This window comes from Gracilinanus agilis, chromosome 4, assembly GCF_016433145.1.
Source record: "Gracilinanus agilis isolate LMUSP501 chromosome 4, AgileGrace, whole genome shotgun sequence".
In the NCBI taxonomy this organism is placed as follows: domain Eukaryota; kingdom Metazoa; phylum Chordata; class Mammalia; order Didelphimorphia; family Didelphidae; genus Gracilinanus; species Gracilinanus agilis.
The window spans coordinates 45,797,272-45,817,515 of NC_058133.1; the positions used below are offsets into that span (position 1 = coordinate 45,797,272).

At 37.9% G+C, this 20,244-nt stretch overlaps 1 protein-coding gene across 4 annotated transcripts in view; it reads left to right on the top strand.

The window, feature by feature from the left end:
• LOC123243568 (SSX family member 2 interacting protein) overlaps window positions 1-14,234 on the top strand; it is a 34,701-nt gene extending 20,467 nt beyond the window's left edge. For 3 of the 4 annotated variants that reach the window (XM_044671560.1, XM_044671562.1, XM_044671563.1), the window contains 6 exons: window positions 4,983-5,133; window positions 6,981-7,117; window positions 7,308-7,478; window positions 9,337-9,451; window positions 10,325-10,454; window positions 13,647-14,234. In XM_044671560.1, coding sequence (XP_044527495.1) covers window positions 4,983-5,133; window positions 6,981-7,117; window positions 7,308-7,478; window positions 9,337-9,451; window positions 10,325-10,454; window positions 13,647-13,827 — 885 coding nt within the window. In that variant the 3' untranslated portion in view covers window positions 13,828-14,234. The remainder of the gene's footprint in view (window positions 1-4,982; window positions 5,134-6,980; window positions 7,118-7,307; window positions 7,479-9,336; window positions 9,452-10,324; window positions 10,455-13,646) is intronic. The other variant, XM_044671561.1, reaches the window with a different exon arrangement.
• The last annotated feature ends 6,010 nt before the right edge of the window (window positions 14,235-20,244 follow it).

The window sequence follows — 20,244 nt, forward strand, 5'->3', positions numbered from 1 at the left end:
GCTACCCAGCTACCCCCTATTTTCTTTGCTCCTTGATCAATGTAAACAAAAATTTTCTTTTCTAAACAGTAGTAAACTTTTCTAAACAGTTTTCTAAACAGGAGAGCTCTAGAAACATGCAAAAATTGACTTCCTTATTCAGACTTTTTCGAGTTAATTTTCTTTTAGCTTTCCTGTTTCAGCCATTTGAATTATTTGCACATCAAATAGTCTTTTAATTTTTTTAAAGTCTGCTTAAGGCATGAGTTCTCCTTAAAATTGTTTATATTTTTAATGATGAATATATTACATACTTGGTTTTGTAGGAGCAGGATAACTTATCCTTAGGAACATCCTGAATCCCCTTTACTTTTTGAAATATTTCAACCTCTTTATTTTCTTGTACACATAGGTTAGTCCTGAGCTATTACATTTTTCTTAGAGAATATAAGTACTTTTGTTTGATTATTTGTGCTATCTGTGGCTTTTGATAGTGAAATTCTACAATTTAGTTAATACATTTCCTTAGCAATTAAAGCTGTGGATTTCTTTCATTCATTCTCCTTCGAATTCTTTCAAATGCTGTTCCATTTTGAATAATTTGCTGTTCTATATGTTTAGTCTTTTCATGTTTTTCTGGCAGTCCATTGATCCTCACATTATCTCTAAATATTCCATTCTTGTAGAATTCAAGTTCTGACTTCTTGGGGGTCAGTTTTTCCTTTATATTTGTATTTTTGAACTATTCAAATTCTGCATTTCAGAGCTTCACCTCCTTGGAGAGTGTTTGCCATATTATTCAAAATTGTTTTGCTTTGCCAAGTTATTGAGAGCTCTTTTACACACATATTTAGTTTTTTTTTCTTCTACTCTTGCTTCCTGTTTTAATTTTCCTAGTTCTTTTTTGAACCATTCTAGAGACTGGTGGTTGCTCCATTATTTCTAGAGGACCAGCCAAATTTGTCTCTCTACTTTGTTTTTCTTTGGAAATTTTCAGTGCATTTTCCCCATTACATAATATTTCTTAATTGTTTTGTGACCCTGCTCTATCCTGCCCAGTTTATTACTTTGTGTTTTCCTGTAGGTTTTTTCTTTTGAGGAGCTTGACTTTTTCTCTATACTTTTTTTAGCCATCTTGTTCTCTGTCCCTTATTTTACCTGCACTATGTGGCTCCTCTATTAACATCCTTTCCTAAATTTTTTGTTCCATATTCTTGTGTTAGGAATGGAATGGAGTACCTCTGGTTGCTTTTGAGCGAACATTCCAGGATAGGTATATGCTTAAATTGGTGGGGGTGGGAGTGAATGAGTCAGAAATTATCTATCCCCTTTCATTGTTCTAAAGGGAAACTGGCATGGTCAAAACTAGAGTGAGGAGCCAACATGAATATAAACAAGAATTCTTAACTCATCTTTTTGTTCTTATTATATGGAAGTGTTAATTGTTCTTTGTCTCTAATTTTAGTAATAATTTAGTATAACTACTGATTTTTTTTGCTAAGCATATTTACATTACTGTTAATTTAAAATATTCCCACTTTAAATATGAAGTAAATGGCTTATAAGAATTTTAGAAAAGGGATTAGAAAAGATTGGAAATCTGAGGCCCAGATTGTTTATGAGACATGCTTATTATAAGGACACACTAATTCTAGCTTAGTGAGGAGTCAAACTCTGGTCTTTGGATTAACCATTTATAGATTTTTTTTACAATTACAATGTGCTTTGTCTAATTATTGGGTGTATTCTAATATTGTACCTTTGCTAAGATCTCTGGCCTCCAATGTACATACTTTTACATGGCCCTCATGTTGTCCAGTAGGATGTAGAATTTGTTTCTCAGTTTCTCCCTGAAGGTATTTAGAGAGTGACTGATTTCTCTTAATTATAATAATTAGGAAAAGCTTCTAGTAAGATAGTATTCTATAAATGCTTTAATGTGGTTTGATAAAAAAGAATCATTAAATTTAAAACATGGGTTGTTGCATCTAAAAAGGATAGAGACATTACCTATTGGTCAATGTGAATATTGTGCTGATCTGTAGAGAGGCAATGATGGATTATCGGAAAAAATACTGGACTGAGAATCATACTCAAGATTCAAATTTTGCACCCAGTAGTTGTATAAGCAAGTCACAGCCTCTCAGAACATCAGTTTTCCCTTCTGAGAAGTGGAGAGATAGCATTTGTACTCATGTCCTTCCCAAAAAAAGTCGTGAAAATGTTGTGAAAACCTTAATAATTTATTAATTTACCATTCTAATGGTTTAAAACTAAAAGCTCATAAAAAAGAGAGATCTAAGTGACCACAGACAAGTCATTGAGCCTCCGAGTCTGAGGCAACCCTCTTAGGCTATAAGGAAGTTTTAATTTGTATCAGTGGAGGAAGGAGTCTTCACAGCAATAAAATCACAAGTCTTTGACATCATGAAGTTCATTACTTTTGTTCCAAATAATGTAGCTGCAGTTACACCTGGCTACCAGAGGACACAGAATATTGGGTCTCCTGCTAGGGTGTACATACCATCCTTAATCAAGTTCTTCTCAAAAAAGTTCATATCTGCTTAATCCTAGTTTTTGTCTACTTGGTTATAACCCTTATCTTGAGGCTCAATCTTATGGTTTTTAAGGGGCTGCAGTGTCCTGAATCTTCAGGGTCCTATTCCTTAGGGGGTGACTGACCAATATAGACAGTTCTTCTAGAGTAGATCATTTCTGAGTCCTCCTTCCTTCTCTCCTTCCCTCCTTTCCTCCTGCTTAGAATCAATATTGTGTATTGGTTCCAAGGCAGAAGAGTGAGTGGTAAGGGCTAGGCAATGGGGGTTAAGTGACTTGCCCAGGGTCACACTGCTAGGAAGTGTCTGAGGCCAGATTTGAACCCAGGGCCTCCCATCCTTAGGTCTGGCTCTCAACCCACTGAGCCACTTAACTGCTCCCCTGTTATAAAATGTTTTTAGCACTTTGATTATAATCTATATCCAAGTAGTTTTATATATGTGATCTAAATTAGGCCATACTAATTTTCTTTTTTTTTTTAGATATTCAGTTTTTTTACCTCACAAATATATTTAGAGACTATATCTTGCTGCTTTCTAGACTCTGTTGCTCCTAAGGCCAGCAAAAATTTGCCTAACCCCAATAACCGTATAGCTATGACAGGAAAGCCTCTCTGAATGCCTTCATCTCTCTTAGGCAGGTCTAGGAGCTCTCGCTACAAGCCATCCCTTAGCAGGTGGGCTGATAATGGGTATTTTTTAGGGCTGAAGGATTTCACTTTGGAGAAGCAGCCATTCTCTGCCCCTTGATCCCTCCAGCCATGCGAAAGTGTTCTCTGTAATTGTGTGTTAGCTCAGTAGGCCTTTTTTGGTCAGTTGTATATGCATGACTGTGATCCATAGAAAGTACAACTTGAAACCAATGATTTGTTTCAAGTCAGCAAATATTAAGTAAATGCTAACAGCATTTGAGGCACTGTGCTAAAGCGAACCTGAAGATACAAGGACACCAATAGAACATTTTCTCTTCTTGCTCTGGAATGTGGCTGGTCAGTTCATGTTGAGGTGAAATTTGGTAAAAGTCAAAGAAAAGCATATTCTCATTTTCAGTTTTTCTAAGGAGAAAGTAGAGATTCTGTAGCTTGCAAAATATAATATAGCTTTAGTTAATATGGAACAATCTTTTAGTTCTGATTTTAACAATGATGAGCAAAGCGGGAGTGATCTCAAAGTTCCTTTAAACTTAACAAGTAGAATTTTATTATATAACAGGAAATAAATTTGATGTCATTCAGTGAAATGCAAATTATTTTGTGTCTCTAATTTTTAGGAAGATAAAACTAATTTCCTGGTTGGTCATTTTCTAAATCCTTTATATTGCTTCCATTTATTCAGACAGGCTTTATGCCACAGTATTTTTATTTTTTGTACTTGTCTTGTTGAGTCAATTCTAATTAACATTGCAGCAAATTTCATTAACTGTGGGTGGTGTGTTGGCTGAGGAATTTTCTAAAGAAATAAATCTCTAGTTATAAAGTAGAAGTCGATAGGAAAGCAGGGCTAATGTGTGTATTCTGCTTTTTATAAACAACTTCATGGATTTTTTTCTCTCCTGTTGTTAAGAAGCATTGTATTTAGATAAAGACTGGTTTGAATAAATCTTATTTCTACCAGAGAAATAAAAAGAAGGTTAAGAAATTTATTATTCATACCTTTCTTGGCTATAAGGTATAGATAATGTATAGAATTTTAGAGCTGAAAGTGTATCTTATTGCCCCTGAGTCATTTGGCAGAAGAAAGTGTACCTGAGAAAAAAGAAGGAAAGCAAATCCCCATGGTGGGCCCCTTTGGTTCCCACAGCCTTTGTGGCCGACCTCCCAGTGCCCTGCAGAGCTTGGATGTTGTTCTCTTTGGACTGGGCTGTGATTCTTCCTTGGGAGGAAACTACTACAGGCCAGCATCTTCTCTTCAACTTGAAGTCAGAGGACCAAGAGCTCCCAGAGCCCCGCTGCTAACAGGTGCGTCACTGGGTCTTCTGGCCTTCGGCGCTATCTGCACTGGCTAACCTGCTTCTTGTCCTAGGACATCCCTACTTTAGCTAGATTGATCCTCAGATGGCTCACAGTCAGCCCTCAGCATCTCAGGATCTTGGCAGCCTACCCAGTTTGTTGTAGGACTTGCTGGAGCTTGTGTTCCTCTGGCCTAGCAGCTTGGGAGTTCACACTGTACTTCCACACTATATGGAGGAGCTAAGATAGAATTCAGTCTGTTTGTCAGCAAGACTAAATTGTGGAGTAAAGGGGAACTCTTGACTGGCAAAAGTTTTGTGTTTAGAAAATAGGCATTGAAGTTTTAGCAAAAATTTAAAATTATTAGCATAAGAAAATTAATTTACAATAGCTCTTGTAAAGATGAAAGAGAAAAATGGTTCTGTTTCATCAGTCTGAATTAATGAGTTACAATGTGGATACGTTCTAAATGTGTTTCCCTTCTACCATTTATGTGCAGGTACTGTCAGATGCTGAAGAAGATACTTCAGAACTAAGTAAAGAAAATATGTGGGAACTCTCTTGTGAAACTGTGAGAGAGCAACTTACTAATAGCATTAGGAAACAGTGGCGAATTTTGAAAAGTCATGTTGAAAAACTTGATAATCAAGGTGATTATTATGGTTTATTTCCGTTTTTAGCTAAAGTATGACCCTGAGTGTGATAACACTTCCCAGAGAAGTGTTAAGATAAATGTGTTGATAAATCTTACTCGAAGTTTTTATTTCACATGTTAATGTGATATGTTTATACATAATTTTTTTTTAACCCTTGTTGAAAGGATACCTAGAAAACTAATTATGGGGTCACATTCTAGTATGTGTACTGGAAAACTATTTAAATCAGGATACTTAGAAGTAAAAGATTTTATCTTCTTTTAGGCATTATATTAGAATTGTTTTGCCCAGAGAAATATACTTAACATATACAGTAAGAATTCTTTTGAGAAAAATTCTTTCGTGTACTCCTTGTGCCAGTATAGGTATAGTCTACCATTGGAAATGAATCTGGCCATTATGTTTTTATTCTAAACATTTTTAAATCAAATACTATTTTTAATGCAACATAAATTCACATTGGATTTCTATCTTTCTTTATGCCTTAGACATTTCTTAGTGTAGACTTCCAGACTCCATTCTTTAATATTTTGTATGTTTACTTCAAACAGAAATTACATAGAGTTCTGGTTATTAATAAATTGGCTATTTGGGAAAGCCTATTTATTTGAAGGAATTATTGTCCTACCAAAAAAAAGTTGTTATAAATTGCCTAGCTATAAACTCAGTGCTGATAAATGGCTTTAGGAGGAAGAATGACTAGTAAAATAATGTTTATATTTCTGTTCCCAAAACTAAGTGTTTAAATATATTACTTTGATTTTAGCCATTATCAGCAATAAATAAACTGCTTGGATTTTACAACTAGGTTTAAAGTTTATAAATCTTGCATTTAATACCAGAGAACAAGTCTCAACATAACATTTTCATGTGCTGATGCTTGTAATAAAGAAGTAAGTCTGAAGTTAAATATTTTTCTTTGAACCAGTAGTGGCAACAAAACATAATTCTATGTGAATTTTATTACACAGACTTGCTGTGAAAATTATCTTCTGTAAGCAAAGATAAGCATTTGGACAAAAATGTCCACAAAAGCCACATAACAGATATGGTTTGAGGCAAACCATAATATTCTGAAGAAATTACTTAATTTCTAACACAGTAAATACAGGAATTCCTTCCACATCACAACTTTCCCCATCGTGTTTTCAATATATCATGGGTCTGCATAAGAAGGGAGAATTTGGAGGGGGGGGACATTTGTAGAAGCAGTAGATGGTATGCAAAGGGCAGCAGACAACATAGAAAAATTTTGGAAACTCAAAAATGCATAAAAATATGTATTGGATTGCATGATATTGACATTCTATCTTTTAATACCATAAATATACACAATTTCTTTCTTAAAATTAAAATAAGTAAAAAGTTAAAGTTTGCAAAAAGAATCCAAAAGCCAGCAGATACACAAAGGCTAGAAAGTAGAGTGCCCTTAACATTGACCCACATAGAGCTTTTGACCAAATACTTAACCAAAATTTTGTAATAAGGAACTATAGAAACACCCCTTTAAAGAAAAAGAAAAAATTCAGACTTCCCTGGTACAATGGAAGGGCCAAAAATTTTATGTGGATTTTCTAAATGTGGAGGAGATACCTGTACCTGCTAACTATAGTTGCAGTTGAACCCACTTGTTTCTGTCATACAAAAATGGCATTGAAAGAAAGTATTTATCTTGAAGTTTGGGCTTATGGTGGTTTTTGACATTTAGAATAACAGAGATGATCTATTCCTGTAGAAAAAGTTACATTTTATAAGAATCTATGAAAATTTAGAGTGGCAAGAATACCTTAGATTTCCCTATAAACTTTTATACCCCTGTTAAATGTGTTTTTGAATCACAGTATCAAGGGTGCATTTAGGAGGCTTTAAGGATGAAGAAGTTATCTCAAGACAGGATCATGAACAAGAAACTGAAAAACTGGAGTTGGAAATTCAGCAGTGTAAAGAAATGATCCAGACTCAGCAACAGCTTTTACAGGTAGGTATCAGTTAATTAACTACCATACTTTATAATCCTCAAAGATGGTATTCTTTTAATAGTATTTAAAACGTTGTCTTGTATGCATTAGCTAACCTTTTCCAAATTAACTTTTAGGGAGGGCTCCTGAAAGGACTTCAACCCGATAGCTGATCCATCCTAGAAATTAAACAGTTTTTTTTTTAATCAGCAGCAGTTCACTACATGTGATGATGACACCTCTTCATTATTACAAGACTGTTATTTATTGGAAGAAAAAGAACGTCTTGAAGAAGAATGGGCCTTATTTAAAGAACAAAAAAAGAACTTTGATAAAGAAAGACGGAGTTTTACAGAAGCTGCTATCCGACTAGGGCTAGAGGTATTTAAATGACTGGATTTGTCAAGTAGTTAGAGCTGGAATGGTCATAAAGAGTCAGCATTTAATATGATTATTTGTGTGCTTTAAAACACACACACACACACACACACACACACACACACACACACACACACACACTATTTTTTACCTAGAGTCAAAGGTGGTCTGTGCTCAAATTCTTTAGAAACAAGTTAGAATCTATTCTTTTATTGTTTTGTTCATATTAATAAGATATGCATTGGATCTTACTGAAAACGCCTCCTCAGACCTTTTTTGGTGGGGATATGCTAGTTTCTCTAGCTCAGCTAGACTAGATATACAGTGGTCATTTATGGGCCTAATTCGAATGCCATTTGGCATGAAACCTTTAACCAGCTCCATCTATCTAACCTGGGCCAGTTTGCCCATCTGTAGGCAGCCTGAGGGCCTTCACTCCCAGGGACACTCTCTATTGGTGCCAGACTTCAACTCTCTATTGGTGCCAGACTTTGACCTCCACCCCAGATCAGCTTTACCTCTACTGCATGTAGGAACTCAGACAGTCAAGAGACCCACCAGCCTCAGCCTTCCTCATGTCAGAAATTTTAGGGCTGTGTCACTGTGTCTGGCCTCTTCGAACATTTCCAGCTTTTAAGAGCTGACCCTCTTACCCTGGAGCCGAGCTCTGATGGGTGTCAGTTATCTTTTGTCAGTATCCAGAAAGAGTAGCACAGGACAAATCACTTTCTGCTTTTCTCCTTAGTTGATAAAACAAGATTTATTTGTTGTATGTTTTTGTAACATCCTGTGCTCCGTGAGGTTGTTTTTAGGGATTATGAGAAGAGTGGGGAAGACATTCATAATACTGCTCTTAGAAGCCTTAGAAGCTACTCATTACCACTTCTTTGGCCCTTGTCCTTTAAAGCTTGAATGGAAGTTCACTAGTTTTTAAGTCCTCCATATGTTCTAATGATCTGAAATTAAAGGAACAAGTTAATGTGATAATGCCTAACATTGGTATAATGTTTTACATTTATTTTTTCTATTTAATTTTTAGCATTTATTTTTAAAAATTTTGAGTTCCAGATTCTCTCTCCTGCCTTTCCCTCACCCACTGAGAAAGGCAAGCAATAAAATACCCATTATACATGTAAACAACTTACAAAACATGTTTCCATATTTGTTATGTAAAAACATAAAAAAGCAAGAAAAATAATATCTTCAGTCCATACTCAGGAGTTCATCAGTTTTCTCTCTGGAGGTGAATAGTATTTTTCATTAGGGATTCTTTGGAATTACCTTGGATCATTGTATTGGTCAGTCATGCTTTACACTTTAAAAAGCCTTTTCCTTTATATTGTTGCTTGATCTTTATAATGTCCTATGAAGAAAGGAAGAGCAGATATGGGCTCTTGTTTTACAAATGTGGAAAATAAAGTTGTGATTTTGTTATAATTGTGACAATCTAGAACACTTATTAGTAATACTTTTCCAATACCACATAATTACCTCCCATTGATTAATGGCTTAATGTACAGAAACATAGAATCTATTAGTGTATTCTGCTATTAGTTTCAACTTTAGATTCTTAACATTTTACATACTTTACATGTTATATATACCATTCTGCCATGTATTTTTAAACTGCTCCATTCAGAGGATATTAGTAATTGAATATATTAGACAGTGAATTTGCCTATAATAAGTTTAGATAAAGTCTGGCTCTCTTAAATGAACCAATAGATGATTGTCCTCAGATTTCTAGGAGACTCATATTAGCTAATATTTCCAAGAATTACCAGGGAAATAGACAAATGGTGTGTGACATGTATAGAGGCATTTATTTCATTTTAATGTGATTGCATCCATCCTTTCACAGAGGCAGGCCTTTGAAGAAGACCGAGCTGGTTGGCTAAAGCAACAGTTTTTAACCATGACTTCCTTTGACCATAAGAACTCAGAAAATGGGAAACCTCAAAGTGCCTTCTCAGAAAGTAAGTAGTTTGCAAATGAAGAAAAACAAACTTGAAATGTTTCACTTAGATGTATGCTTATTAATGCAAATAATTACTATACAAACTTCATTTTTGTTTTTCAAAATCATTTTGGATTTTTGTGTATCCTTACAATCAGATTCATCAGTAATGATAACTAGATATCCAAGCCTTGAAGTCACTTCAGGGTATAAAAATGCCCTGAAAAATCTTTCTACTAAGATCTTCCTGCAGTGCCTCATTTAGGAGGCCCTGCTGGAGAAATATAAGATGTGGCAAATCCCACTCACCTTAAAGTTGCTCTGATGAAGAGCTTTCTCACAAAGTTGGCCTAATGGTGATAAATTTTTCAGGCAAAACAACTTAGTGACTATTTACTAAATTATAGAGATGGTTAGATTTGCATCAATGGAAGGAGTATCTACAGACAGCATCATATTTCCTTTAGAAATAAGTTCAGAGTAGCACATTTTAAAGTCTTATTTTTTGGTAAGCTCTGTGATTTTTATCAGTTCAAGGAACAACTCTATGTGGAAGTTCTCTTCATCATTGTTCAGCAACTGGGCTGTGGATTAAATTAATTGTAGGTTACAATTGAGTCACTGAAAGGTTAGTTCCAGAGTCACAAAACCAAGTACTTCAACCCAAGAGTTCCTCATGTCAAGGCCCTTCTCAGACTTATTGTTTAATAACACAGAAGTGCATTCTGAGGAAATTGGAATCCTAGGTCTAGAATGGTATTAAAACACTTAACCTTGTTGGTCTCAGACCTATCCTAGGCCATTCCACATCATTTCTCTCTCTAGTTATTTTAAACTTCAGAGAAACTTTGAATAAATGAATATTTCTACTCTTTTTCTTTCTCTCTTACAGGTTCTGATCAGGACAATCTAGCACTGAACTCCGAGCCTTCAGTATGCACATCTAAAATCACTAAATCTCTTCCTGCTTCTCCTTCTACTTCACAACTTTTCCAGACAGTTCAACATATATCAGAAAATAGGTATTAGCCTATAGGTGACTTTTTTTTCACGTACTTCTGAAAAGTTCTAGGCACTTGCATCGTTGAAACAAAAGCTGCCCTATCAAAGTCTTCATCCATGGAAGAACTTTCCATTGTCCATAGAAAATAATTTTTAGTATTTGACCAAATACAGGCATTACATACAGACATATTATAATGTTAGTTCAATTACTTAAATCTTTTAAAAATGTAATGATTTAGAATTAATGACAAGTAATTAATTAGCTTTTTAAAAAAGTACTTCAAATACCAAATCAGTTCCTGATAATTAGAAACTTGTTTAGAGGAAAAATGTTGTGTATCTATTTTAAAATTTCTATAAATGTGCCCTTTTAATCTTTTTAATAGGAAGACAAGGAACATACATCAATCTACTAAATTTGCTTGGTGAAGAAGAGTCAGTCTGAGGATGATGTGTAATTTTAGATTTCCCTACCTTTTCCCCTTATCTCAACCCAAGATACTTTTAAGATTTTCATTCTCTTTGTTCTTTGGCTTCGTTTACTATGCTTTGGGTTGGACTTTTCCCCAATGGACTGGTAAGAAAATGCCTGATGTATCCTAGAGGGAAAGAATGACCCAAGCAAAAGGGAAAGTAGGGAAGTTGTAGCAGAGACAACTGCTGGTAGAAGTTGGTACTAGGGAGAAAGCTGAGGTGAGTGTGGGGTGAAGCCATTCTGAGCAGAAACTAGGGTGCTGTGGGAAGCATTCTGGTTGAAAGGAAGGAGGGGATCTGAGAGAGAGGGAGAGCAGTCTCTTTCCCCCCCAAGTAAGAAGTGAGGGGATTGATTGGCTTTCTTTAAAAGAAGAAATTCCAATGGGGGTGGGGGAGGGAAAGAGCTCTTAGTATTTTTAGATGATTTAAAAAAAATGAGATTCTAAAGGAACCTAAGAGTGCAGTTACAAATGGGAAATATGGAAAAAGCTTGCTGAAAATATTAGCAAAAACATAAGACTTCAGTCAGTTATCACAAAAATGGAAATTGGTAATTTGAGGAAGACAGTCTTTAAGACTTAAAAATGTCTTTTAATATTTGTTTGATCTTAACTAAATACAAAATAAGAATTTAAAGTAAGTAAAAATGTAACTGATTATCAGTCAAAATGGAAATAATGTGAGCCCAGAGAATGTTTTTGAAATTCTCTTTTGCCGGGAGTGACCAATAGAAGCTGTGTAGTAGCCATTGTTGTTGTTGTTAAGTGTAGTTTTACTTAACTTAAAATTAAAGACTTCCTTTCAGTGGGAAATTTAAATTTTATTATAGCAACAAGATAGTATCATTGGCTTACTTATCCCCTTTCAAAATTATCTCTAAGTTTGATTAGTATTGTTCACTTCACAAAGAAAAGAAATAATATTTCTTTTGGCTATTCTGAAAGCCAACACAATGAAAAAAAAATTTGAAATGGATTATCACTCCCTTCTTTCATACTTAGGAGCCTGTGAAATTAGAACAAAATCATAAAAAGTAGTTTTATTTTATTTTATTTTTAAAGAAAAATAAACTTTATTTAAAATATATAAGGATAAAAAGGATTTCTCATTCTAAGGGATTCTAACTCCACCCAAATAAACTCCCAGGTTCCCCAAGGAACTGCATCTCTCTGCATCTCCTAGGGTTCACAGACTATGCTAATCCTAAATAAACCTCACCACTCTAATTCTTAACTTTGCCTTTAAGTTATAAAGATAACCAAGACTAGCTGGTTCAGTCTCAACAAGAATCAAGTTAGGAATCTGAGCCTTAACAGACTCAGAGTCCAAACCAAAGATCAGGAAAAAGTAGTTTTAGAATATAAGATTGTCAAAAAAATTTTATAAAATGGAACTATACTGCAACCTTAATATAACTTTGCTATGAGGCAGAATTTAGTAAGAAGTGTCTTAAATTCTCTTGTGTGTGGCATCCCATTATTGAATGACCTAAAACATCCCTAAAGTGATTTAATTTACCATGACATGGAGCTCAGGGACAATATCTCAGGGAGGTTCAATTGTGTATTTGTTGTAATTAATATTTATTGGCAGATTAAGAAGTTATTGTTATTAATAGAGATAGCCCATTTTAATTTTTGTTATTATTTTTAAACCCATACTAATACTATGTGTTGGTTCCAAGGCAGAAGAGTGGTAATGGTTAGGCAATGGGGTTGAAGTGACTTGCCCAGGGTCACACAGCTGGGAAGTGTCTGAGGTCAGATTTAAATCCAGGAACTCTCATCTCTGGGCCTGGCTCTTAATCCATTGAGCTACCCAGCTGCCCCCTAGATAAAACAAACAGCTTTCTGCCTTAGTACTAACTTTAAGCAAATAGGGTTAAGTGACTTGCCCAGGGTCATATTTGAAGCTAGATTTGAACCCAAGTCCTGACTCCAGGCCTCTATCTACTGTTGCTACCTAGCCGCCCTCTCCCCACTCCCCCATCCCCTTCAGCTATTTGTCTTTGGAGTCTTGCCACTTCTTTAAGGAGTGTGTGACTGAGAGAGGGACCTTGGAGAACCCCCAGCCTAAGTACCTCATTTTACTGCATGACATTGAATGCTGAAGAGATCCTGGTAGTAGCAGAGGCAGGATTTGAACTCATATCTTCCAGTTCCAAATACAAGGCTCTTGTATGCCGTTTACAAATAGTGTCTAAGAAAACCAAAATTAAGTCTGAAGAGAAATGTTCTAGAGTCTAGAACTGTTGCTGATAACTTTATAATAAAACAATTTCTATTGAAAAGTATTGTAGGATGTTTAGGTGATGAAGTATCAGACTTACCAAAGACTTCAGTGGGTCAGTCCTTTTAGTTTAAAAATAAAGAGAAAACTTTCCTGTATTTCTGAATGACGTGAGTTGAGCACTAGAATTTGTGATGCTGCTTCACGTGATGCTCTGGAGAAGTGTAAAGTGCTTGTCTGGGGAGCCTGAAGAGAGGAGCCCCGGGCGGCCGGCCAGAGGCCTGGGCCCAGCGAGAGGCCCGGGCCGCGCACGGCTCGCAGCCAGCTCTGACTCCCGTCGGCGGGTCTGTGTGGGAGCTGAGAGACGGGCAACGTGCTGGGAAGGGCTGCCTCCAGCCCGCCTGGTGGTGACCCTGCCGGGGAATGTGATTTAGAGGGTTAAGTTCATCTTGAAATGAAGCCAATATAAAGAAAACCTAGTAATGCTAACGTGTTTTTTTCAACAGTTCAAGCAGTGTACTGAATGTAGCTACAGAAGACACTAAACCCTATCAGGTTGGAAGGGAAGGTACAACTCAGAAATGGAGCATGGCGTCAAGATCGGACTCGCACGAGGGCGGCTGCTCTGCTTCATGCTCTCTGGCCTGTACACGCTCACCCGTAGAGCACGCAGATGGCTTACCGTAGGCATAGTTGGCTAAGTTAGTGTCCCCAAATCCTCATGTCTGAGATGCAAAGTGGGATAAACTTGATTATATTTAATGGTTTTAAGAAAGGTTGTCTGAGTTGTTTGTTCTCACTTCCCTCTCCTCTGTTCTCCAAAGAACTGAAATGTTATCTATTGAAAATGATATAAAAGCTTTGGATTTTTAGTAACAGAAGCGTATGGTTCTGTGAATAAAAGAATGTAGAGACATTTTGGATGGAAATCGAAGCACTAGAAGGAGCATTTCCTTTTACAGAATAAAAGTAGCACTTTTAGGAAACCGATTATTGTAAATGTTTAATTTTGTCTCAAGTGTAACTGGCATTGGAAGTTTTGCCTCTACTTGAATGTACAATGTAGATTTTTAACAAAGCAAGCTCTATATTTATTACGTCTTGTGTGATTTGAAATTACCTCTTTCATATGTTTTAAATTGAGATTTATGTATGTTTTGTACATAGTTATACATGATTATGTTAAGATGCTTTAAAATTAAATAATTTCCTGCATCCATAATCATAGTATTTTACATGCCAATTTAAATCTTTTTTAGTAATATTCTGTTTACAGATGTATTAGGGCTATTGCCATATTACATTAAAGGATGAACTTTTTAAACGTATCTGGGCAATAAATGTGAAAAAGCTATTCTTATGAAACTGAGTTTTTATGATGTTTATTACACATTACTGTAGAAAATGTTTACTTGGGTTTTAAACCATGATCAGTTATTTGAAAGGACAGTTTTCACATATCTATACACACACATATGTATTTAAAATATATAAACTATATAGACATATAGACCCACACATAGTTATATATTATTTGAGGGGGCAGAATTAGAAATGCCTCCGGACTAAGATAATTTCCGACTGACATTTCTAAGAGTTTGGATGATGGTGATTTGTTTTACTGGAGCAGCAGCAACTCTGCCATTGAGCAGCCAGATAGCCTTCATGGGATGGCGTTTTGTTAAAGATTCCTCATGCAACCTCGTCCCCAGCAAACACACACACACACACACACAGTCTCTCTCTCTCTCTCTCTCTCTCTCTCTCTCTCTCTCTCTCTCTCTCTCTCTCAGTCCTGTTTGACTGGGCCTTGCTCGGGATTGAGTAGAGCAGAGAGAGGAGGAGGAGCCGCCCAGCACAGTGTCAAGGGCCGGGCTGTCCAGGTCACGCGGTCTGCCTTATGGACAAGTGGACCCGCAGGGGCTTCCAGTCAGTGTTCAAGGCCCTTCCTGCCCTGCCCCTGGGTGTGCTTTTTGGGCTAATTTCACGTCTTGGTTCTCCACACTTTTTTGGCCCAGTGCAGTTGGTTTCTGATATTCCCCAAGGTGGGCCTTCTGTCTCCAGCCTCAGCGCTGTTGCAAAGGTTTCCCACCAGGTTTTCTATACTCTCCCTTCAAGCCTTACCAGGTGCCCCCAACAATGCCTTTTCGGATCCCCCCCAATCGTATGCCACTGAGCTAAGCTCTGAAATGCAGTGAAATGGAAATTTAATTGGCAGCACTGCATCTGCCATCAGGAGATTTGGGTTCAAATCCCAGCCTGTGTAAAGGCCTCCCTGGCTCTCAGTTCTCTGTACGAGCAGAGTCTTCCTCGCCCCAATCTGTCAACCCCACACGGCCCTTTTCCCTCCGCCTCTTGGCCCCGTAGTGCCGGTGTTCTTCGCTTCCTGTCCTGTGGCTCTTCCCGGGCTAGAATCGTGCCCTATCGGTCATCAGCCTGCAGTGGGGGGAGCCCCTAACAGCTCCTCGGCCCTCTGAACCCCGAGCTCGGCATTATCGGCCTTCCCCATACCTTTAACCCTCCAAACCGGGGACTCAGCCAGCCTTAGCTTCCTGCCTCCCAGTGTTTGCAGAATGCTTCGAGGCGAGCCACCTCCGCCTCCCTGTCCCTCTCCTGCCTCCCTCCCCTCCCCTATTGTCCACAGCGTGAAGCCAGCAACATCTTTTAAGATTTCAGTAGACTTCCTGTGGGTGTCGGTTTTGAACCCAGGACCTCCCGGCTCTAGGCCTGACTCAGTCCACTGAGCTACCCAGATGCCCCTGACCAGAAATACTTTCTGTTGTGTTCAAAGGTCCGCCAACCTTTTGGTAGTAAAAGGCCATTGTTAAGTCGTTTTTTAAAAATTCTCCAGAATTTAGAAGAAAATAATTATGAATGCTTGCAAGGCAGCTAAGATTTTTACAGTTTTCTGAAAAGAGGAACACATTTAATACAGTAAACAAATATTCAGAGGAGGTTTAAGTTTTATGAAATTTTAAGATCGTTTTGGACCTTATCCAAATATTCCCTTAAAGCAAGCTAAACATAATAAACCATTAAAGGGTTATTATAATATATGAATAATATAATTATGTTATATTTACATTATATATTTATATTTATATATTATAATTATATATAATTGTAATAAAGGTAAAATAACCCTTTGGGTTATTATATATTATACATCATTATATATATGTAATATATATCATATGTGTATATATATATATATATATAGTAGTTCTGAGGGGGGAGGGTGTGGAATTGGTTCATTCTCCCCTGGAAGCGAGTCCTCTTCTGGAATCTGCCAGATTCCTCTCCTATTCAGATCCCCTCTCACATTTGGCCTTCTAGAGCCCTGTTTCTACTTTCAAATGCTGGGGATTCTCAGGCACAAGCTCGCATCTCCACCCCAACTTTCATAAGGGCCGCTTGTGTGCGAGACACTAGGAGGTACCGGCCGTGAGTCCTTGCTCTCTGGTCGCTTGTGTTCTGCTAAAGCGACAACTCGCCCAGCTTCAAGTTAAGATGGGATCCATCTCCATCCAGCCTCTTCTCCATCCCCAACGCGCCATTCCAGGTGTAGAACCTGCAGAGACCTGAGGAGACTGAGGCGGTGCAGATGACCAGCCATAGACCACTTCTCTGTTCCATCAAAGAGGGGGTCTGGTTTAATGCAGCCTTCTAGGCTAGGACTGGGGATCTTTTGGGTCAGAGAGGCTGGGCTCAGTGTAGGAAATTGCTTTGAAGACTTCCTGTGAGGGAACAACTTTAGATCTAGGGGGAGGGAGCTTTAGGTCGTTGATATTAGTTTAGGGTTATCCAAATTCCCTTCCCACCTATCCTTGTTACAATAAATCCAACATCTATTCCTGTTGTTGAGTGGTCTGTGTGTGTTACCTCAGTCCCCCTATTAACATTGGTTCTGTTAGGTGCCCCAAACCCGTTAAATCTTCTGATACTGGCCTCTATTCACCATCTAGTCCCCTCCCCTAAAATCACCCTCTTACACTAGTGAGGAGATGATCGCAAGAGATATTGTGGAGATAGAAAAAGTTTGGAAACATGGGATATATTGGATGACAGAATGGGGAGTTGAGAGATCACGCTGAAGCGATGGGCAAATGTGGGCGCCCTTCCCAGAGGCAGAGGAGATTGGAAAGATGGGGATGGGGAGGTCATCGTGAGTTCTTTGTGGGACACAATCATCTGGTGCTGTCTATGGCACGTAACGTCCAGTACGTAGCTGTGCTGCTGACACGGCACGTGTCAGGAGAGAGACTGGAGCTGAATATATGATTTGGGATGTGATGAAATGTAAACTAGAAAACGGATTATTTCTATTTGCCTTTCTATTCCCAGGACCTAGTACAATGGCTAGAAAGTATTGACACTTAAAAATGTTGGCACGAAACAATCAAAGATAAAAGAACAAGTTTGGTCCCAAAGAAGAGATAGGAGAAGACATCCTCCCTTCATCCTTTGCAAAGATAGGGGAGTCCATGGGGGGTAGAACATAGCATCTAACAAATCATCTTTTTAATGTGATGATGATTTTTGCCAGTTATTTCCAAGTTTTTCTTAAAAATTCTTTGTTATAAAAGATTGTTCTCTTGAAAGGGGAGGGAAGAGGGAAACATGAGAAAATCTGACATAAAAACAAGATAGTAATCTGTTAAAAAATAAGTGCTTGTTAATCAGCATAAAAATGACCATTTAAATTCATGGTCACTAATGAAAGCACCAAATAAAGTATGTAGAAAGAATAGAGTCCAGAGCCTCGGATTCTATCCACCATCGGAAGGAATGATACGGATGAGCCAGCAAAAGGAAAATAGGATCAGGAGAAAGTTGTCATGAATTCATAGAAAAGAGTCTCCAGGAGGAGAGGGTAGAACTCATTGGTGGAGGTAAAGAAGGATGAGAAAATTGTTCAAAGGCCATTGGATTTGTAAGCCAAGAAATGTTTGGTAATTTTGGAGAGAGTAGTAGAAGTGGAAACAGTATGATTTTTTTTTTTAGGAGGAGATAGATAGGCCTATATCTTGAGGGGACAAGTAGCATCTGGGGAGCATTTTTTAAAGATGAGGGAAGAGACTTGGACATTGTTGTAGGCTGTAGGAACCAGAAGAGGAGGTGACAATGGATAATCAACTGGAAAAGATTATTGAGAACATACAGGGAGGGAATGGCCTTGATAAGAAGGCCTGTCTCCACTATGGAAGGAAGGCTGGAAGAAGAAAAGCTTTGGAGTAGCCATTGATTTGGGAGAAACAAAAAGATTCCCTCACACTAAAATGGGCCTGGGGGAGGGGAGGGGACAGAAATGGCTCATCGCTATTCCAAGACTTCTTGCAGCTCTGATTTTAGCCTGTGAACCAGAGTGCAGGAGGCATATGGCGTCAATAACCCATAGAGTTAGGAAGGCACCACGAGGGCATGGCAGTGGTCCCGAGGTATTCCTGAGTAGAAAGCCAAGACCAAGAGATCCATTGGTCAGGGCAAGTTAGAAAACAGGGATTTTAGGGTTGGCCTTGGAGAAGATGTATGGAGTCAGAAGCCAAATTACAAAAGAGGATAAGTGGAAGCAATCTGTATTTTAAAAAACCACCTAAAATACTGGAAATATCTTAAAATTTAATTCAATAAACATTAAGTGCTTAAATGTACCAGGCACTGGGATACGAGCTGGCACTACAAAAAGAGAATACCTGCCCTCAAGGAGTCTGTACTCTACTGGGGGGCATTAAAACCAAGGAGAGGTGCTGATGGAAAATAAGAGTCACTTGGAAAGTTCAGACCCAAGAATCCAGCCCTCCAGGTAGAGGGATGGGGCAACTGAGGGAACTGAGAGTGCAGATAAAAAGCAGTCACCCTGCACAGTATCGAGATCTCAGGGAATCAGTTTATCCCGGGCAGGGACGGATGGACTGTAGAATTTTAATTTCACAGCTTTCCTCTTATCCTGTTAGTCCTTGATTATAAGTATAACTCCTTAACAGGACATTTTAAATGAAATTAGTAAGACTTCCTCCTTTCCAGTCTAAATTTCCTGCTCTGAGATCAGAGAGGGTAACCCCTGGCTGTTCAAGAGAATTAACTTTTTAAATTTAGCTCTCACTGCTAGACAGTCTCATGGTGGGAAACCAGAACCCTGTGGAACCATATAATAGGGCATTAAGCAGGGCAATCGATGGAAAAGATGGCATCCAAGTGATTCATGACCGGAAGAAGGTATGGGTTGGTTGGTGATGGAACAAGTGGAAGGATAACCAATAGCCTGACTATTTTGTTTGTATCCATGCGTCATCAGGAGAACTCTAGGACCAATAAATATATTGAGTGTATTAATTTTAAGGAGGAAATGGCCAAATGTCTCACCTTGAGGCACGGATGGATCATAGCTCATATGTTTGGAGAGAATATCCAATTCACTATAATTTCTCAATAACATCTTATAAAAGGTCAACCTTACAAATAGTGAATTGGAAGAAGTCATGTTGTGTGATGGCTATTTTTGTCTTTGTGTCTCCAGTGTCCAGCAGACCCTTAATAAATAAATGAAATAAATTTATCTTTAAAGTTCAGTTACCTCCAGTAAAAGAGGATGCCACTTTGTCACCAAAGCAGATAGTGACTTGTCTGTTACTTAGGAGACCAGCCCTGGTGGCGACGTCCCCAGTCACACAGCGCAGACCTAGACGGGAGGGTTACATCACTGGGTCTTTCTGCCTTCTGGGTCTAGCCAGGACACTCTTCCCCCTTCTGCCCTGAAAGACAGAGGTAGCCTAAATAAATGAAAAAAGGATGCAGAGAAGCCAAAGCTTTATTTTCACCACCAATCCTTTTTACTGCGGCAAGTGACCAAATTGGTATGCTTGAGTTTCATCTCATTTTATTTCTCCTAAAGACCTTAAGAGAATGTGCTAATGAGTAGTTTAACAGCCTCTCAAACACTGGAAATTCACCCAGTGTCCCCAAGGGATAGTCTAATCCTATCCAACAAATGTAATTGAAACATATTTCTGGGTTTTATGCTCCTTAAAGGAGAGTTAAAGGACAGATGGAAACATTTAAAAAAAAACACAAACTATTCTTGCCGATGAGTTTCGGCTCCTGCCC